The sequence below is a fragment of the Nyctereutes procyonoides genome, unplaced genomic scaffold (genome assembly GCF_905146905.1).
Source record: "Nyctereutes procyonoides isolate TBG_1078 unplaced genomic scaffold, NYPRO_anot_genome, whole genome shotgun sequence".
Classification (NCBI taxonomy): Eukaryota; Metazoa; Chordata; class Mammalia; order Carnivora; family Canidae; genus Nyctereutes; species Nyctereutes procyonoides.
Window position 1 is genome coordinate 4,503,480 of NW_026575045.1, and position 18,188 is coordinate 4,521,667.

At 35.0% G+C, this 18,188-nt stretch overlaps 1 protein-coding gene across 1 annotated transcript in view; it reads right to left on the reverse strand.

Moving 5' to 3' along the window:
• MAP3K5 (mitogen-activated protein kinase kinase kinase 5) overlaps positions 1–18,188 on the reverse strand; it is a 198,864-nt gene that overhangs the window by 82,451 nt on the left and 98,225 nt on the right. Inside the window, 3 exon segments of the mRNA XM_055324629.1 lie at positions 1,278–1,431; positions 4,037–4,196; positions 10,292–10,404. Coding sequence (XP_055180604.1) covers positions 1,278–1,431; positions 4,037–4,196; positions 10,292–10,404 — 427 coding nt within the window.

Sequence of the window (18,188 nt, forward strand, 5' to 3'; positions counted from 1 at the left end):
TTAATGAAATCAAATTGGTCAACATTTGCCTTTGGGGCTATAGGTCCCTTTCTTGCTTAGGAAAGCCTCCCTCACCTAAGTATATACCTATATTCTCCTAACTTCTCTCTTAATGTCTTCTAGTTTTATTTTTGACATATCATATTATGACAGACAAATCCATATTAAATAATTTAAATTAGCCCAGAATAGCTAAGAGGAGTGGTTTCCTTTCATAACCAATTTTCTAGTCAATCAAGTCAACAGTCAACTAAATACAGATAGTTCTGTGCTGTCTTCTTTTACTGCATTTGCTACCATCAGAGCACCAGCTGCAGGCACACTGCCAGCTCACTCTGAGAGAAGTATTTTCCTAGGCTACACATTATCTAGGCTAGAAAACAAAGTGTTTTTAGTTTGAAAGGCTTTTCAACTGAAGATCCTGCTGAGCTTAAGGCTTCACTGGGAAGGAAGAGTAAAGAAAGCATGTTAATGCCAGCAACAGATTTAATTAAATGAAACAGATGATCCTATAAACAAGTATTAGAGAACAAGATTCTATAAAAAGAGTTGAGAGTTGTCACCACCTGAGTATGGAAGATTGGACTAGAGAGCTCACACATAGAGATTTATGGGATCACTTGGATGTGGGAACAGATTAGTGAATACAGTGACTGGGTCAGTGGTTCTAGAATTGGGTGCTAAAGTGTATACTGCTTTGGGTGATATTCTGAGAACTCTCAGGATGGGAAAGGCACCAGCTTTGAGAAGATGAATAGATTTTTAAAAGTGTGTTGCCTCTACTATACATATATCTGTATCTATATCTAGCCAAGATGAGTTACAAATCAGAAGCTATGAGTCATTTCTCATGGGGAAATGATTAGGACACTGCATCTAACTCTGACTCATGTGGATAATGAGTGGTGGAGATGGAATAAACACCCAGGTGAACAGCAGCACTTTTCACCACAATAATGGTGCTGACATTGATGACAATGTTAACACAACTGTAGTATGAATTAACAGCAACCTTGTGTCTGGTCTGAAGCAATATGCTGACTAACTGAGGCTAAGCAAGAGGCAATCTTTTCTTGGAAAGCACACTTCACAACTTATCAAAAGAAATCATCAAATTCCATGGCAAAAACATAAAAATATCACTTCCCTGATTTTAGGAAGTCATTTAAAAAAAAAAGTAACACTAGTACTGTTACAAATACAGTGCAAGATGTTCTTTAAATTAAAGAAACAAAATAGGGATGTACCTAAAGTTAAGCTAAATGAAGAGTACTCACTGGAAACCTAACTACGGTAACATCTGTCTTTGTGGCTTCGACCAGGAAATCCATCCAGAAGTCCACGAGCTCCTGTTTGGCCACAGGCTGGTCTGTAGTCAGTTTCACAAAATGCTTATATATCAAAATTGTCTCTACAATAGATTTGAGGTACCTAAAAATGAAAAGATATAAAACACATAATGGGCAAATTTAAATATAACATTAATATTTATAGATTCAGATTGACCCAACATTATTCATTATTTCTTATATGCCATGTACTTTCACACATATTATCTCATTTAAATCTTCTAGAAATTCAATGAAGCAGGCTGTTTTTAAAAAAGATTTATTTACAAAAAAAAAGATTTATTTACTTATTGAGAGGTGGGGGATAGACAGTGTAAGCATGAGCAGAAGGCGCAGAGCGAGAGGGAGAAAGAATATCAAGCAGACTCCACACTGAGTGCAGAGCTGGATGCAGGGCTTGATTTCATGACCCTGGGATCACCACCTGAGCTGAAACTAAGAGTCAGCTGCTTAACTGACTGTGTCATCCATGTGCCCCAATAAAATAGGCTGTTTTATCCTCATTTTAAAGATGAGTAAACTGAGGCATAGAGAGCTTAAATTGCTTAGACTGGATGATACATCTACTGAAAACATGCCTTTTAAAATAACGCCTATCCTCTCTTCAAGGGAGTGGTTAATGCACTGGTTTTAAAATATGCTTCCTTGAGAAAGCTTTTCAAAATACACCCTTCATGAAAGATCATTATTTTCCTTTGAAGCAACTCAGCTTATATATTATACAATATCCTCCAACCTAACAAGACAGATGGTGCCTCAAAGGAAACAGCTAGGAAAAAATGAGAAGCACGATAATTCTGAGATAATGGGTAGGCAAGCACTTTGCAAACTATAAATATGGAAATTAACATTAAGTGAATGGAAACTTAAGGCATTATTTTGCAGTTGTTATTACTATTGCATAAAATAATGTCTTCTCTGTTGTGAACAGAAGCTGCAACACCTCAAACCAGAGCTCTTGGACCTATGCTTCAGTCCCCTTCTGTACCATCTGAATGATCATTGTAAAATAAATGATAAATTAGGCTGCATGTTACACATGCATTGATAGCATTCGAATGCCTACTGTAGACATCTCACTGACAGGACTGCCCCGTCCCTAAGTAGCATACAGTGCTGATGAGACAGAAATGTAAAGGTATAGCCCAGTGACCTACATATCCATGAGGCTACAACTACAGAAATATGACTAACAAAAGCCATACAGTCCCTACTGACAGAAATGCGATTTTAAAATGACAGAAACACAAAAGCAGATCTCATGAGATGAACTAATCACACGTATGTATACAATGACACCATGTCCTTCCATCTGGATGCAGGAAAAGGTTTTAGGGCAGGGTCTTGTCTGTAGGCAGATGTGATTTAGGAATGTCCCCAGGTGGAGAAGGTGGCAGAAGAGAGGCATGCTCCGTGCGTGCCGAGCCATGAATGCATGAAGCCACAATCTGACACGTTCAGTGTGACTAGAGAACAGTGTCATTGGGGTGTGTGACAAGATCTGAGGCTGGAGTGACTAAAGGCAAACTTTGTTTGCCAAGGCAAAGAGGTGGACTTTATCTCTTAGGTTGTGAAGAGCCATTAAACTACACCGATTTATGGATTTCAGTGGCAGGAAAGGATCAGACATCAATTTTAGAAAGATCAATATCGGTGTGACACTGGGGAGGGTTTACTAATGAGAAGACTTGAATGTGAGGAAAGCTTTTGGGAAGCCAGGGGGACCTACTGTGGTAAGCATCTCCTCCAGTGGTTCCTCTGATGAAAACATGTCAGTGGCCCTGGCTCTGAGCCAACCTGAGCCTTTCTCGATATCGTGGTTAACATTTTAAAGCCTTTACAGCTAGTAATCATTACCTGTGATGCATAATAAAATTAGCATTGTTTTCCAAAATAGTCTTTTTTTTTTTATGACAGTCACACACAGAGAGAGAGAGAGAGAGAGAGAGAGAGAGAGAGAGAGAGGCAGAGACACAGGCAGAGGTAGAAGCGGGCTCCATGCACCGGGAGCCCAATGTGGGATTCGATCCCAGGTCTCCAGGATCGTGCCCTGGGCCAAAGGCAGGCGCCAAACTGCTACGCCACCCAGGGATCCCCCAAAATAGTCTTAAATGCAGTCCTAAATGCTTTCCTCTCTTCAATTACCATATACCTTATGATGAGAGTTGGGGCACTCCAAGAAAATTTTGGAATTAGGAAAACACACACATATAAGAAACATTTGAATGTTATGAATAAGCTTTAAGCATAAAGAAGTAAAAAGCAAGAATGAGAATCCTCAAACTGAGATTAGATCAGTAAGAGAACAAATGGTGTATGTTTGGGACAGAAACATGGGAGGCTGACATAGAAATCTGTGAATCTACCAACTTGATTTGCAGGTGTCAATTTTGGCCTCCTATGGGTTACTCCTATGGGTAACACTGGCCAACGTGGGCTAGTGGGTAGGTGAGTGTCATGAAAAGGCTAAGCGAAAGGCAAGCAGAAATCATCTACAGCCAGTCATCAGAATCTATATTCAACACATTTGATTTATGAACATCAGTTTTCCCTCTAAATTCTCCATTTCATTCTGGAAGCAAATAAAACCATCTAATCATCAGTTCAACAAATATAACAATTTGGAAATAAGTGATAAGAGTTGTTTATTAAAGCACTTGTTTAAACACATAACCGTTTACTATTACCATGCGGGTGTCTTCAGCTTAAAAAGCTTTTCAGATGCTTGGATGACTCTCATGTGATCATTGGCCAAGACACTGGCACCCAGAAAAAATCCAACTTCCCAGTAGCTTTGGAGTTTTTCTAAGTTTCCCTTTTTACCAAGGAGGCTACTCAGCTTCACTCCTAGAAGATCATCAGTGAAGTACAACGTTACAAACACACAGCACCCAGGCAAAGCAGACTTTTTATTAAAAAACAAAATTAAGCTTTCATTCTTCCTTTCAGATTCAAGTAGCTTTAAGTTTCAGTTATAAAAGGGGCTTAAGTTCATGTAAAAAAAAAAAAGTCCCTTTAATTTGAAGATCCAAAGATAACTGCCACTGTCACTTTGATGTACATCATTCCAGAATTTTAATGTATGCCTTCATTGCATGTGGATAAATTAAAAGGTGATAATATCTTGTTATGTAACCACCTTGCTTTCCCTATAATATCACAGATTCTTTAGTTACTTGAAAGGGAAATATGCTACACTATCACTCAGTTGCAGTATAAAATACATAGTATATATATTTTGCAAGAGTAAAATGCTACAATAATAATAATTTTATATGCAAAAACAATTATACACTTATAAAGTTAAAGAAATAAGAAAACTGACAGACAACACTATCTTGATTACTGTTGCTTTGTATCAAGACTTGAAAGTTAGGTAATGTCAATCCCTCAACTTTGTTCTTCTTCAACATTATTTTGCTTCTTCTGGGTGTTTTGCATTTCATTATAAATATTTGTCTCTACTCTGCCTTGTAATATTTTTGTATTTGTAATCCTTTGTTTGCTAAAGGGAATATATCCTTGTAGACTTATTAAGTGCCACTAGCATTCACAACATTAAAGTATTAGGAAAATTATCTGAGATTTGAGACTGAGGTAAAAAGGTGGGATGTGTCAATTCAATATGTCACAGGGGCATAAGGCCAGACTTGAAGACTATCTAGGGAAAGTATAGCAAGTTCATTTCATTGTTTACTATTCATTAAAGATCTCAGACTTAGAGAAGTTTACTTGTTAACTTGATAGAGATGCAAATAGTTTTTGTCTAGTAAAATAGATAATCCCTAAGATTTATGACTTCTTGGGCTTGAATTCATTTATTTAAATCAAACTCAGAAATGTCATCTTAACATTTCTTTATTAAATCATCAATGAATACCCTACCTTCTAAAATGCACTTTGAACTGGACATATCATCCTACTGTTTTCCATATTAACAGAGTTAAGCAAAATCTTTTTAAAAACAGATTTATTTTCTAGGGAGAGAGCACAGAGAGAGCAGCAGAGGGAGAGGAAAAGAGAGAATATCAAGCAGACTCCTCACTGAGTGCAGAACCCAGTTTGGGACTCTATCTACAATCCTGAGATTATGACCCAAACCAAAATCAAAAGTCAGACACTCCATCGACTGAGCCACCCAGGCACTCCTAAAAATCTTTTACAGGTGTTCTATTTTATATTTCCTAAGAATTATGGGTTTTTTGAAAACATACTTTAAGAAAACAAAATAGGGATCCCTGGGTGGCGCAGCGGTTTGGCGCCTGCCTTTGGCCCAGGGCGCGATCCTGGAGACCCGGGATCGAATCCCACATCGGGCTCCCGATGCATGGAGCCTGCTTCTCCCTCTGCCTGTGTCTCTGCCTCTCTCTCTCTCTGTAACTATCATAAATAAATAAAAAAATTAAAAAAAAAAGAAAACAAAATAATCTTTAAAAAACCTTATGCGACTTTCTATAATATAATACACTTAGGCCCTGAGTATTTCAAGAAGTTCATTTGGGAATCCTTCATATATTGTGATAAGTTAGAGAGAATGGCTTCGCCCCCTTAAAATTTTGTAAGATGAAAAAATTATCCTCACGTATGCAACAACATCCATGATCTCCTATCTGAGTATAATTAAAATTCAACGAATATAAAGGAAAGAAAGTGCACAGGTAAAATGAGACACTAAAAATGGGCATTTCTATCAACTTCATTTGAAAATGAGCTGTTTTTATTTTGTTGTGCTTGCAGAACAATGAGCCAAGGATAGGTCTAGTAGCAAATCACGTCAAACATTTAAATAGGGGCTAATGTGCAATAGTCCAAAATTATAGTAATAACAGTTTTATAATAAAATTTCAGGTTTATTCTTGCATGCCAGTTCGTAAGATGAGGGTGACAGTTAACTTTGACACTGGCATGAATTTGTCACATGCTTGTGTCATTTGACTTCTTTTGATAGCCACTGTGATTCCTAATAGCTGGACATTAGATCTTAAAATTTTGGTTAAACATTTTTGGTTAGACTGTTTTATAGGAGATACTGCTTATTTCCTGCTCATCACATGAAGAGGCTCTGTTGGGCCATCTCAAAACTAGGGATGCTGGCTGGATCACTGAGAGTCAGATCCCTGGAGGGCATATATAGAAATCCTTGAGAGAATCATTATTTCAACGTCATTATCATTGTCAGCTTATCATTCACTCCATTTCATTAACTAGAATTCTTTTGAAGAATACATTCCCTGTGCAATAATACATTTAGTCTGTAGCATACTTTAAGAAGAGCTTTTACCTCCTCAACTAGATGAGTTATATAGTATCTCTTTAAAAAGAAGGGAAGGTACCTAATTTCTTCCTTATATAATTTCCAATTATCTGAGAAATTGGTCACCTCCAAGCAGGACAAAGGAGTTGTTCTGTGGCTAGTGATGGATTTGTTCTGATTTCCTTTTTAAAACTATCATTATAGAATCATGGACTTTCACATTCAGTAATACAGATTTCACTTTTATTGTTCCCTGAAAATGAGATTCAAATAGTCTTTTGTCTCAATTCCAACGTTCTTTTATTATATCATCATTATTGTTGGGGGACCCAAACCTAGAATTCTGACTCTCACCCATAAAATGTCTCAGAGTTGAAAAAGTCCACAGAAGATAGGAAAATCAGCAGTTATGTATGTAACAGTTGAATATTAATTTTAAGTCTTATGTAGCTGAAAATAGGAAGAACATGTAAGATGTGGTTCTGTTTTTTCAAATTCTAGTTCCAAGTGGTCTAAACATCAATAATTATTCAAAAACTGGGAAACTGAAAAAGCAGATCATGAAACAGTTGGTCTTAACTTCAAACACACATATAACTAGAACTGAGAGTCTTTGGGCAGTAGATTAGTACAGCTAAGAATCATGTCTTACCTTAGAGATCTTAACTGTAAGATGATATATTAAATCTAAGCTTCAGATTTAGTGACTGTCTTTTGGTATCTTAATTTTTAGTTGCTTATCTTTTATAAATGAATCAAAATTTCAAAATGCATCTGAAAAAGGGATTTCACTTAAAAAAAAAGTCTAATTACTAAAAGGAAACTCAGTAATTTGGGCTCATTTGTACATTTGCAGGGGGCCAAGAGAAGGAACAGAAGAAGATATAAAATACTGAGAAATTTGGCTAGACCATTTAAAAAATGCTTTTTAAGAATATATCTTTAAAATATGCAAAATGTGCTTGCAAAATGTGCTTTATTTATTTATCTTATTTCTATTACATACTGTTAATATTATATAGGACAATTTTTTCATATATAGTAGGAAATCTTTCCTTGAAAATCTTTTTAATTTTATCTTACCTTGAAAATCTTTTTAATTCTATCTTACCATTAAAAAAATTAAGCACTAGTCAGTCTATGATGATATATGATATAATTTATGATTGAGCAGAACCTAAATTAGTGAACTTTAATTATAAAGGATATATAGTTTGGAGCGTAAATTACAGTATTTTAGAAACCTAAAATTTATTTCTTGAAGTAGCTAAAAGTTTCATTGTCAAGTCACATTTTAAGTCTGTGTATGTTCTGCACTTTCCCAAATTCAAAATTCAACTTCGTATATTTTCAAATGCTTAATATATATTGTAAATGAGTTCTTGGAAAAAGATTAAAATATATTTTCTTTATAAAGTTATATTAATCATAGTTCCTCAAGCCTCAGGGTGCTGATCATTCTTCTTCTTTTCCCTCAGTTTTATTATAATACACAACTGATATTGATCACATCATGTAAGTTCAAGGTATAAAATGTGTTTCTTTGATATACTTATATATTGCAGAATGGTTACCACCATGGTGTTAGCTAAGACTTCCATCACATCACATCACATCATTATTATTTCTGTTTTGCAATAAGATCTACTCTCTCAGCAGGGTGCTGATCATTTTAATCTATGTTGAACTTAAAAATGAGAAGAGTAGGTACATTTTCAAGTCACTATGCTATTGATCTATCAATACATGCAAATCAGTGCTAATTCTTGTAATGATCTGGAGGCTTCCATAAAACTTCACCTTAAGTTCAAAAACGTAACAGTACAAAGTATTTTTTAGATCACTAGTACTTAAAGAGTTTTGGCTAGTGTAGAGTTTGAAAATCAACCTTAGGTACAACATTTTTTTGTAATCATAATTTTTGAAAAGTACAAGTTACCATGTATTTTCTCTGATTTCATTTACCAACTGAAAAAATTATTTCAAATAAAGCTTTCTGCATTGTATACCAGTGCAATCCAGCAGCAACAAGTATTTTATCATTCTTTTAGTCTGGGGCCTTCCAAAATTACTTAATACTCAAACTTTATTTGCCATTCAGGATTTCCCAGAACATTACACATGGCTATTTTATAAGTCCTTCCCAAATAATGTAAAAAAGTTCAGGACTTATTTTTCTTGAAAGAAAATTAAACAGAAACAGTCTCCAGTTAAAAATCTTAAAGGAGGGATCCCCGGGTGGCGCAGCGGTTTGGCGCCTGCCTTTGGCCCGGGGCGCGATCCTGGAGATCCGGGATCGAATCCCATGTCAGGCTCCCGGTGCATGGAGCCTGCTTCTCCCTCTGCCTGTGTCTCTGCCTCTCTCTCTCCCTGTGTGACTATCATAAATAAATAAAGAAAAAAAATATTTAAAAAAAAAAAAATCTTAAAGGAGGGGTGCCTGGGTGGCTCAATCAGTTAAGCTTCTGCCTTCATCTCAGGCCAGGATCCCAGGGTCCTGGGATTGAGACCTACATTGGGCTCTCTGCTGGGCAGGGAGTCTGCTTTTCCCTCTCCCTTTGTGCTCTCCCTCTCTCCTTCTTTCAAATAAATAAATAAAATCTTTAAAAAAGATTAAAATATTAAAGAAAAAGATTCTACTACAATTCATAGATTCGCTAGGAAGGGTTTTTTTTCTCTAAGAAAAATATGGCATAATATTTCTAGGTCTATAGTAATGACTCCTATAAGAGTTGGAAAGATTCCCGGAAAGAGAATGGTTAGAAACTAAGAGCAACATCTCACTACCATAGACAGTATTCCAATATGTAAAACTTTGAAAAGTGTTATTAAAGCCAGAAGCCAAAAAAAAAAAAAAAAAATCACACAAAATTTATTCACTAAGATGTGGGAAATCTTCAAATTCCAAAGAAAGGTGAGCAGATGAAACAATGTCCACAGATAAAAGGGACAAAAGCACATTCTATCAATGGCTACAATTCAGAGATGGTCTCTGAGGAGACTAATCACTGCCAAGACTGCCATCTGCTTCTCCTGGCTTTGGCAGGCTCCACCTCCAATACTACCAAAATCACAGTGCTTGAAAGTGTATAAGAGAATCAGAAATAGGAAATATCAGAGGTCTTTTCTTCTCCTTCTCCTGCTTCCCTCTTCCTCTAAATCTTAAATAGGAAATGTTGGGACGCCTGGGTGCCTTAGGGGCTGTGCATCTGCCTTCATCTCAGGGCATGATCCCTGGGGTCCAGGATCAAGTCCTGCATCCAGCTCCCCACATGGAGCCTGGCTTCTCCCTCTGCCTGTGTCTCTGCCTCTCTCTGTGTCTCTCATGAATAAATAAATAAAATCTTAAAAAAAGAAAAGGAAATCTTCTTGAATTTCCAAACACTGCCTTATTTGGGAGTTGGGGCTGAACGCAGAGCCCATATTTTCAATATTAGTTTGTGCTGGAACAATAAATATTAACCAGAGGATTTTTTAGAAACAGGCAAAATCAACTAAAAACCAAATTACATCCCAATTTCAGGATTCTGCATAGTAGTATGAAACACTAAACAGGGAGATATAGTAATAGCAATCCTTTAGAAATAGTAGTAAAAAGCAAAGGGTCTATCTATCAACAATTTTTTTTTCTCTGTACCAAGTTGGGTCAGTTTCTTGATTTCCGTGTAAAATATCAAGTTTCAATTACCAACTTTCCGGAGCTCAAAGGAAGATTCAAACTGGTGCCCAGCTGCCAGGAGAAGGACTGCATAATTAATTCCTGACTGTAGTGATGGCTCAGATTCAAATGCCTTTTTGAACCTATTAAAGAAAACAAATGTACAAGTTTACTTCCTCAGTCATGAAACTCTGGGCATGCAATAGCTTCTGTTTGCATAACTCCAATGCCTGAGCAAGCAAAAATATTCCACTGGCCTTCACCCCAGAATGTAGTGTGCTGTTAAAATTTAATGCTTAAATAACTGTCTTTCCTTGCCCTGGGCTCCACTGCATTCCCTTGCTTAGTTTACCTTTATCATAGTAGCTACCGTCTTTTAAAAAATCCTCTTTTCAACAATCTACCAGAAATGTGAGTTGTGTGTGCGTGTGTACACATGTGTAAGCAGTGGTAATTAAAAAATAAGAACCTGTACCTATCTTTAAAAGTGGTTTTTAAAAAGCCTTAAAAATACAGAAAGCTATGAGGAGACCATCTAGGTAACACAGTGGAACAATCAGTATCATAAGAATGATGCAGAAACAAAATAAAGAATGTCAATTGCACGAAGAAATTAAGAAAAACAGAGATTGTGCCTGTGCATACTAATTTTGGCTCAAAGAGAGTAAGAACCCTTTTCTGAATATGCATGAAACTAAATTATCAACCTCTGAAAAATACTTCAACATTTGAAAAGACTTCAGTGTTTGCACATACACTATACTTTCAAGGTAACACTTCTTAGATTTTGTCCAAGGATTTCCTCAAATCCATCCTTTAACAGGCAACAATATTCAATATTATTACATTTGGGAACACAAAAAAAAAGAAAATTAAAATAAACACCCTGATGACCATTAGAAACTGCTTGAGACAAACACGAAAAATACAATCTTTATTTTAAAAAAATATAATCAAGGAAAATTTAAGGACTACATACCGAATGAATGACCACTCGATAATACTATTAAAAAAAAGGTTATACAGAAAAAAATGCATTATAATTTAAAGATAAAGGCATTCCCACTTAAATCAACTGTTAAAATAAAAGACAGCAATAGCAAAAGTGGTGGCAGGCATAGTAGTGTACATTACAGTATACTCTTGTCTTTTATACATGCTTGAAATTTTCCATAACTTAAAATGATAAGTTAAATTTCAAAAGGAAAGAAAAAGTACCTTTCCTAGATATTGAGGATTATGTACCCTTTTAAGGGTCTTACTGTTTTTTTAAAGCACAATAGTCATTTTTAATGCATGACAGTCACAGAATTTTTTAAAAAGATTTATTTATTTGAGAGAGGGAACTTGTGCACATGTGAGTAGGGGAGGAGTAGATGGAGAGAATCTCAAGCAGACTCTGTGCTGAGCACAGAACCTGACTCGGGGCTTGATCCCGCTACCCATGAGATCATGACCTGAGCCAAAACCAAGAGTTGGACACTTAACCCACTAAGCCATCCGGGTCTTACTTTTAAAATAGAACAAGTATCTCTAAATGGAAACAAAAATCAAGTAAGTATTAATCTTAACTAGTTGGATCAAATAGTTATGAAAGTTGAGGAAGAATAGAAAATTTCCAAATGCATCACTGTTGGTGATCAAAAAGCATTTTTACTTCTCCAGAAGTATAGATGTTTTCCAATTCTAAAATGGAAAAAACATGCACCCAGACTGCTGATATTTAAAACTAGTCATATAAAGGAATGACATGATTTTTACATCTTAGACTCATGTAAGTCTCAAAGGTTTTTGTGTTTGTTCAGAGACAAGTGGAAGATCCCAATAAAAAGAATACAGAAGAAGAAAGAAGTTGTTGACTTTCTTTTCTACCAATTCATATCAAGATATGCAATATTTCCAACAAATAAATTCTTTCATTTCCCCTGAAACCAAAGAATGTGGAATTTCTCTTAAAGATATTAAAGGAAAAATACAAAAAGCAAGACATATTCAAATCAATCAATAAAAATTGATTAAGGGCTTCCTAAGTGCGAAAACCAACCAAAATGAAAAGTCTGGCTTACATCTGTTTTTATGTTACCATAAACAACACATATTTTTATGTTTTTAGCCAAAATATAAATACCAATAAAATTAATAATTTATATATTTTTTAGGATTCATAGAGCTCCGTGACAATGACTTCAGTATTGAGGAGAAAGTCTTAACATTTTCTGGATTCTCCTGGAGATTAAGATAATGTGTAGGTATGTTATGAGAGAAATAAAATCCTGTCATATATTATTAATATATGGGTATATACTACCCACAGGAATTAAGAATCTCACACACTGTCAAAGTAAATTAGTACTGCATTTCTTGGCTGAAATTTGCCAGTATATATCAAAATTATAAAATTTTTAAAAATTATGCATATCTGTTGACACAATTACACAGCTATGAATTTATACTATGGAAAAGCATCAAATAGATAATCAAAAATTCAGGTACAGGAATATTTATTTTAAGATGAAAAAGTACTCTACATTTCCCACAATATTATAAAGTTATGGAATAAAATGTATTCCAAATGTTTGAAAGTTACATAACCATTTAAATTATAGAAAAATATTTAATGCCTGGGGGGAAACTTTAGCTTCAAAACAGATGTAGTAGTCTATTTAGAAGCCATCACTTCTGCTATAACAACTATAGGGAAAAATGGATACATAATCAAAAACATATTTTTACAGACCAGGAGATCTATGGAAGCAACAATTAAAAACATCTTTGAAATAAAACATCAGAAAGGGAACTGCCCTTCCAAGATGAGCTGAATTGCCTTGTCTTCTATAGGGGTATTTGTTCATCTTGACCACAAGATGAGGCTTGGGCTTGGCATAGGCAGAGAAACTTCCTATCTGAAACTCTACCAGGGAAAAGAGAAACTAGTGGATTTCCTGATAGTTGTATGGGTTATCAGGATGGAATGAAACCTGAAGGAGCCTCAAGCATGTAGTCAGTTTTTTCCACAGGACATTAGTTGAATGTTGGGTTACATAAAGGGCTAGGAGATGGGATGGCAGAGTAAAATCTCCTCAAGTCTGACAGTACTTAAATGTAAAGTTCCACTAGCGAAAGCAGCCTGCAACAAACAGGAGTCTCCTCCTTAAAAAAAAAATTACCAAATTTTAGAGCTGTATGATATGAAAGAACAAAGAGTTAAACTCAAAACTTCAAAGGGCAGATATGAAATCTCCCACAGTACTTAGGGATAAGGAGATAGAGACCTGCGTGGCTCTCAATCAAAAGCTGAGACAAAATCAAGATAGACTGGGCCAACTAAAACTGAAACCCAGACCAATTCAAATCAATTGCATTTTCTTATATTTATTTATTTGAGAGAGAGAGAGAGAGAGAGAGAGAGAGAGAGAGAGAGAGAGAGAAAGCGAGCACAAGCATGTTGGGGGGAGAGGGGCATAGGGTGAGGGAGAAAGGACCTTAAGTAGACTCCATGCTGATCTTGGAGCCCCATGTGGGCTGAATCTAACAACACTGAGATCACAATCTGAACCAAAACCAAGAGTCAGATGCTTAACCAACTGCACCACCAAGGTGCCCCAACTCAATTGCATTTTTTGAGGTAATCAGATTCTTATCCTATCTGGCTAACAAAGTAAAGTGAGAACTTTCTGTCAGAGAAAATAAAATCATCTTCAGTCTTAATAATTCTTAAATACAAAATGTATGGTCTACAATAACTATGAGACATGCAGAAAGCCAGAAAAATGTGACCAATAAACAAAAGAGCAAAAACAGACAAGAGCAGCTGACTCAGAGATAATTCAGATACTGAAGTTTATAAACAAAAAGTTTAAACTAATTATTACAAAAAAATCAAGAAAAAGATGGACAAAGGGGATAAAAAGATAAACAATTTCAATGGAGTGTTGGACTCTTAAGGAAAAAGAATCAGATAATCTAGAACTAAAACATACAATACCTGAAAATAAGAATTCTTTTTATGAGTTTAATAGACTAGACAGAGCAAAAGACAGATTTGGTGAAATGAAGAACAGGTCGATATAAAGTATCTAACTGGAAGCAGAGAGAGAAAAAAGTGGGGGGAAATACAACTAAGCATGAGACATATGAGACATAAATTGTCTAGCATATGTATTATTATAACTCCAGAAAGAAGAGAAAAAGAATACAGAACACAAGAAATATTTGAAGACATAATGGCCAAAAACATTACTCCCAAAGTGTTGAATATATTAACCCACAGATTAAAGAAGTTCAGCAAACTTCAAGTAGGATAAAATAAAATAATCACAGTCTAAATGGTGAAACTAAAGACACAGAAAAATCTTGAAATCAGCCAGAGTGAAAAAAACACATTACTTGTAAAGGAGCAATAAAATTGATAGCCAACTTAGCAATACAAATTATGGAAGCCAAAAGATAATGCAATAACATTTTTAGAGTGATGAAAGCAAAAAAGAAGTAAGAAAGTTGTTTACAAACAAGCAAAACCTGGAAGGATTAACTGCCAGCAGATCCACACTACAAAAAATACTAAAAGTACTTCTTTAGACTAAAGGAAAGTAATTCCAGTTGAAGCACTGAACTGCAGAAAGAAAGAACATCAGAAAGGGTAAATAGGTGGTTGTATATAAAAGATATTAATATTTTAAAAACTGTTGAATATTTAAACTCCCCTAAGTTTCTTTCCTTGTTCAGGAGTGGTAAAGTACAAATTTAAGGTAGACTGTAAAAGCCAAGAATATAGATGGCCGTCTCTGGAACTACTAAGCTAATAATATAAAAAGTATGAGTAAAGAGCTAATAGGGGATAAAATATAATACTAAATTAATAGAAAATAAGAGGGGAAATGGAATACTAAAAGAACAATGTAACTAATAGAAAATAAATAGCAAGATGGTAAACATACTTGCAAATATCAGTTATCACAATAAATAAAAATGACCCAAATACTACAAATAAGAGATTTGTCAAGTTAATAACAACCAATAACAAAGAAAAAAAGAAAGAAAGAAAGAAAGAAAGAAAGAAAGAGTATAACAATTTAGTGTTTATGCATCTTTGTCTTTAATCACAATAAAATAAACTTTGTTTTGTTGTCTTCATGTAAAAATAAATAAATAAGAAAGAATGAAAAAAGGAAGAAAGAAGGAAAGATAGATTCTCAATTATATACATTTAAGAGACACACTTTAAGTAACAGAATACGGTTAAGTTGAAAGTTAAATGATGCAAAAAGATATATCACTCAAATATTAACCCACAGAAGTCTGCTGTGACTAATATTAGACAAAACTGCTTTAAGGCAGAAGTTTTTACAAGGCAGAGGAGGAGCATTTCATAATGATAAAAGGGTAAATTCAATGAAAAATTTATAATCCTAAATGTATCTATTAATATGGCTTTAAAATATATAAAACAAAAATTGACAGAACTAAAAATTAGATACATGTAAATTCATAGCTGGAGATTTTATTTTATTTTATAAAGATTTATTTATGCATTTATTTGAGAGAGAGCACATAGAGAGAGAGGGAGAAGCAGACTTCCCACTGAGCAGGCAGTCCTATGTGTGGCTCAATCCCAGGACCCTGGGATCATGAGATGAGCCAAGAGCAGATGCTTACCAACTGAGCCACCGAGGTGCCCCCATAGCTGGAGATTTTAAAACACTCCTCTCAGCGATAATCCAGCAAGTAGACAAAAAACACCAATGAGGATATGGAAGATTTGAGTAACAAGATTAACCAAGTTAAATCTGTTTCATGGAACACTGCACGCAATAGTGGTGCACTATATCCTAGGCCCTGAGGCACTTCTCAACAAATTTCAAAGAACTAAAATAATGCAGTGTGTTCTCTTGCCACAGTAGAATTAAACTAGAGAACAATAAAGAAAGATATGTTTGGACATTGGGTAACCTTCTTCTGAATAACCCCATGGGTCAAAGAGAAGTCATGCTGAAAATGAAAAGATATTTGAGCTGAACAATACTGAAAGTTCAATATATCAAAATTTCTGGGATGCAGAATAATTTATACCTCTAAATGCATATGTTGGAAAATGAGCAAGGTTGAAAAATCAATGCCATAAGCTTCCATCTAGAAAAATAACAGCTTATTATCCCCAAACAAAGTAGAAGGAAAAGACATAATAAAGGAAAGATGAGAAATTAATGAAATAAAAAGTGCAATAAAGAAAATCAGCAGTGCCAAAAGTTGATTCTATGAGAAAATTAATAGAATTATAAACTCCAAGGCAAATTGTTCATCAGTTAGCAAGAGGGAGAGAGAAAGAGAGACAGAGAGAAAGAGAGAGAATATAAATTACTGTTATGCTACACTCAGGAAACAAAGAAGAGGATATTAGTATAGTTCCTATTAACATTGAAAAGAAAGTAAAAGGAGGGGTGCCCAGCTGGCTTAGTGGGAGAGCATGTTACTCGTGATCTCTGGGTTTTGAGTTCAAGCCTCACATTGGGTGTAGAGATTACTTAAAAATAAAACCTTTAAAAAAAATAGAAAGTAAAAAGATATTCAGAACAACTTCCTGCCAATAAATATGGCAACTTAGGTAAAATGGAATATTTTATTGAAAACCACATAGTAACATGATTTAATAAAAAAATGGAAACTCTATATCTATACAAAATTTACAACAATTTGAAATTACTTTTTTTCTATCATCTATCTGCCCCAACAGAGTGTAAACTCCATGAAAGCAAGGACCTTGTCAGTCTTGTTGGCTATGGAATCTCTGATGCCTGAATCATCAGGATGCCTGACACAATGCAGGTGAATATGAAATACTTGCTGAATGAAGAAAGTATGCATTGACTTCTTACCAAGAACCAGGCTGAGACAAGTGGTAAATAAATACAGTAGTTCATCGCAGACTCAAATAATCTATTCACTTTCTTCAGTAGTCTAAACCCTGACTTTGATAAAAACCATATGACCAGAAAGCTACATCCTTAGACTACATTAAATTAATGCATTGCATATCACCTTCACCATATTACATTTTAAAGTTGTTGAAATTCACTACTTAATAAAAATATCAAGGACATTATATAGCATTCACTGTTTTCCCATGAGCATCTTATATGAGAAATTCCTTTCATTTATTGCTAGAGAGAGCAGTTTCTTCTGAAGATGTAGCATATGATTCTTTTTTCATGCTAACTAAAAGCCTATTGGCTTGGAGGTCAGTTATGCCAAGCATGTTGATCCTTATTAGTGGCATACTTGTATTCTCTAGTTCCTTGATGATAATTTTCCAAACATATTTTTATCATTTCATTGTTTTTTAAGACTCAAACTTGATATATTATTTTTAAAATTCAGATGTTAAAATATAGATGTTAACATACAGATGTTAAAAGAATGAAAGTATCCATTTTAGCTGAAGGTGATGCATCAGTCATTTTAGGGTAATTGTGTCACCATATCAAACAACTGCAAATCCCAGTAGCTAGCAATGCCTATTCATGCCATATTTCTATGTTGGTTGGCTGAGCTTTGCTCACACTGTTTTCCTTCTGAGACTCAGTCTGAAGGAGTATTTTTCTCCAGAAAACGATCAAGGAAAAATACACATGGCACAACCACAAACACAGCTTTCAAAGCTTCTGCTGATAATGAGTATCAAGAAGACATGAACGCAAACCTGGTGTGGGTTAGACAGATCACCTTCCTATGAACAGGGACAGTATATTTCTAACAATAAAACAACATAACACAGATGATATTCTGTACCCAAGAAAGCAGTGATTAATGCCAAATAGTAACTATACCAAAAAGACAACAATAATAGCTGCCTCTCTTTTCTGAGCACCTACTAGGTACAAGGCATTGTACTAGATGTTTCAAGCATAATATTTCTAATTCTGACAATTTT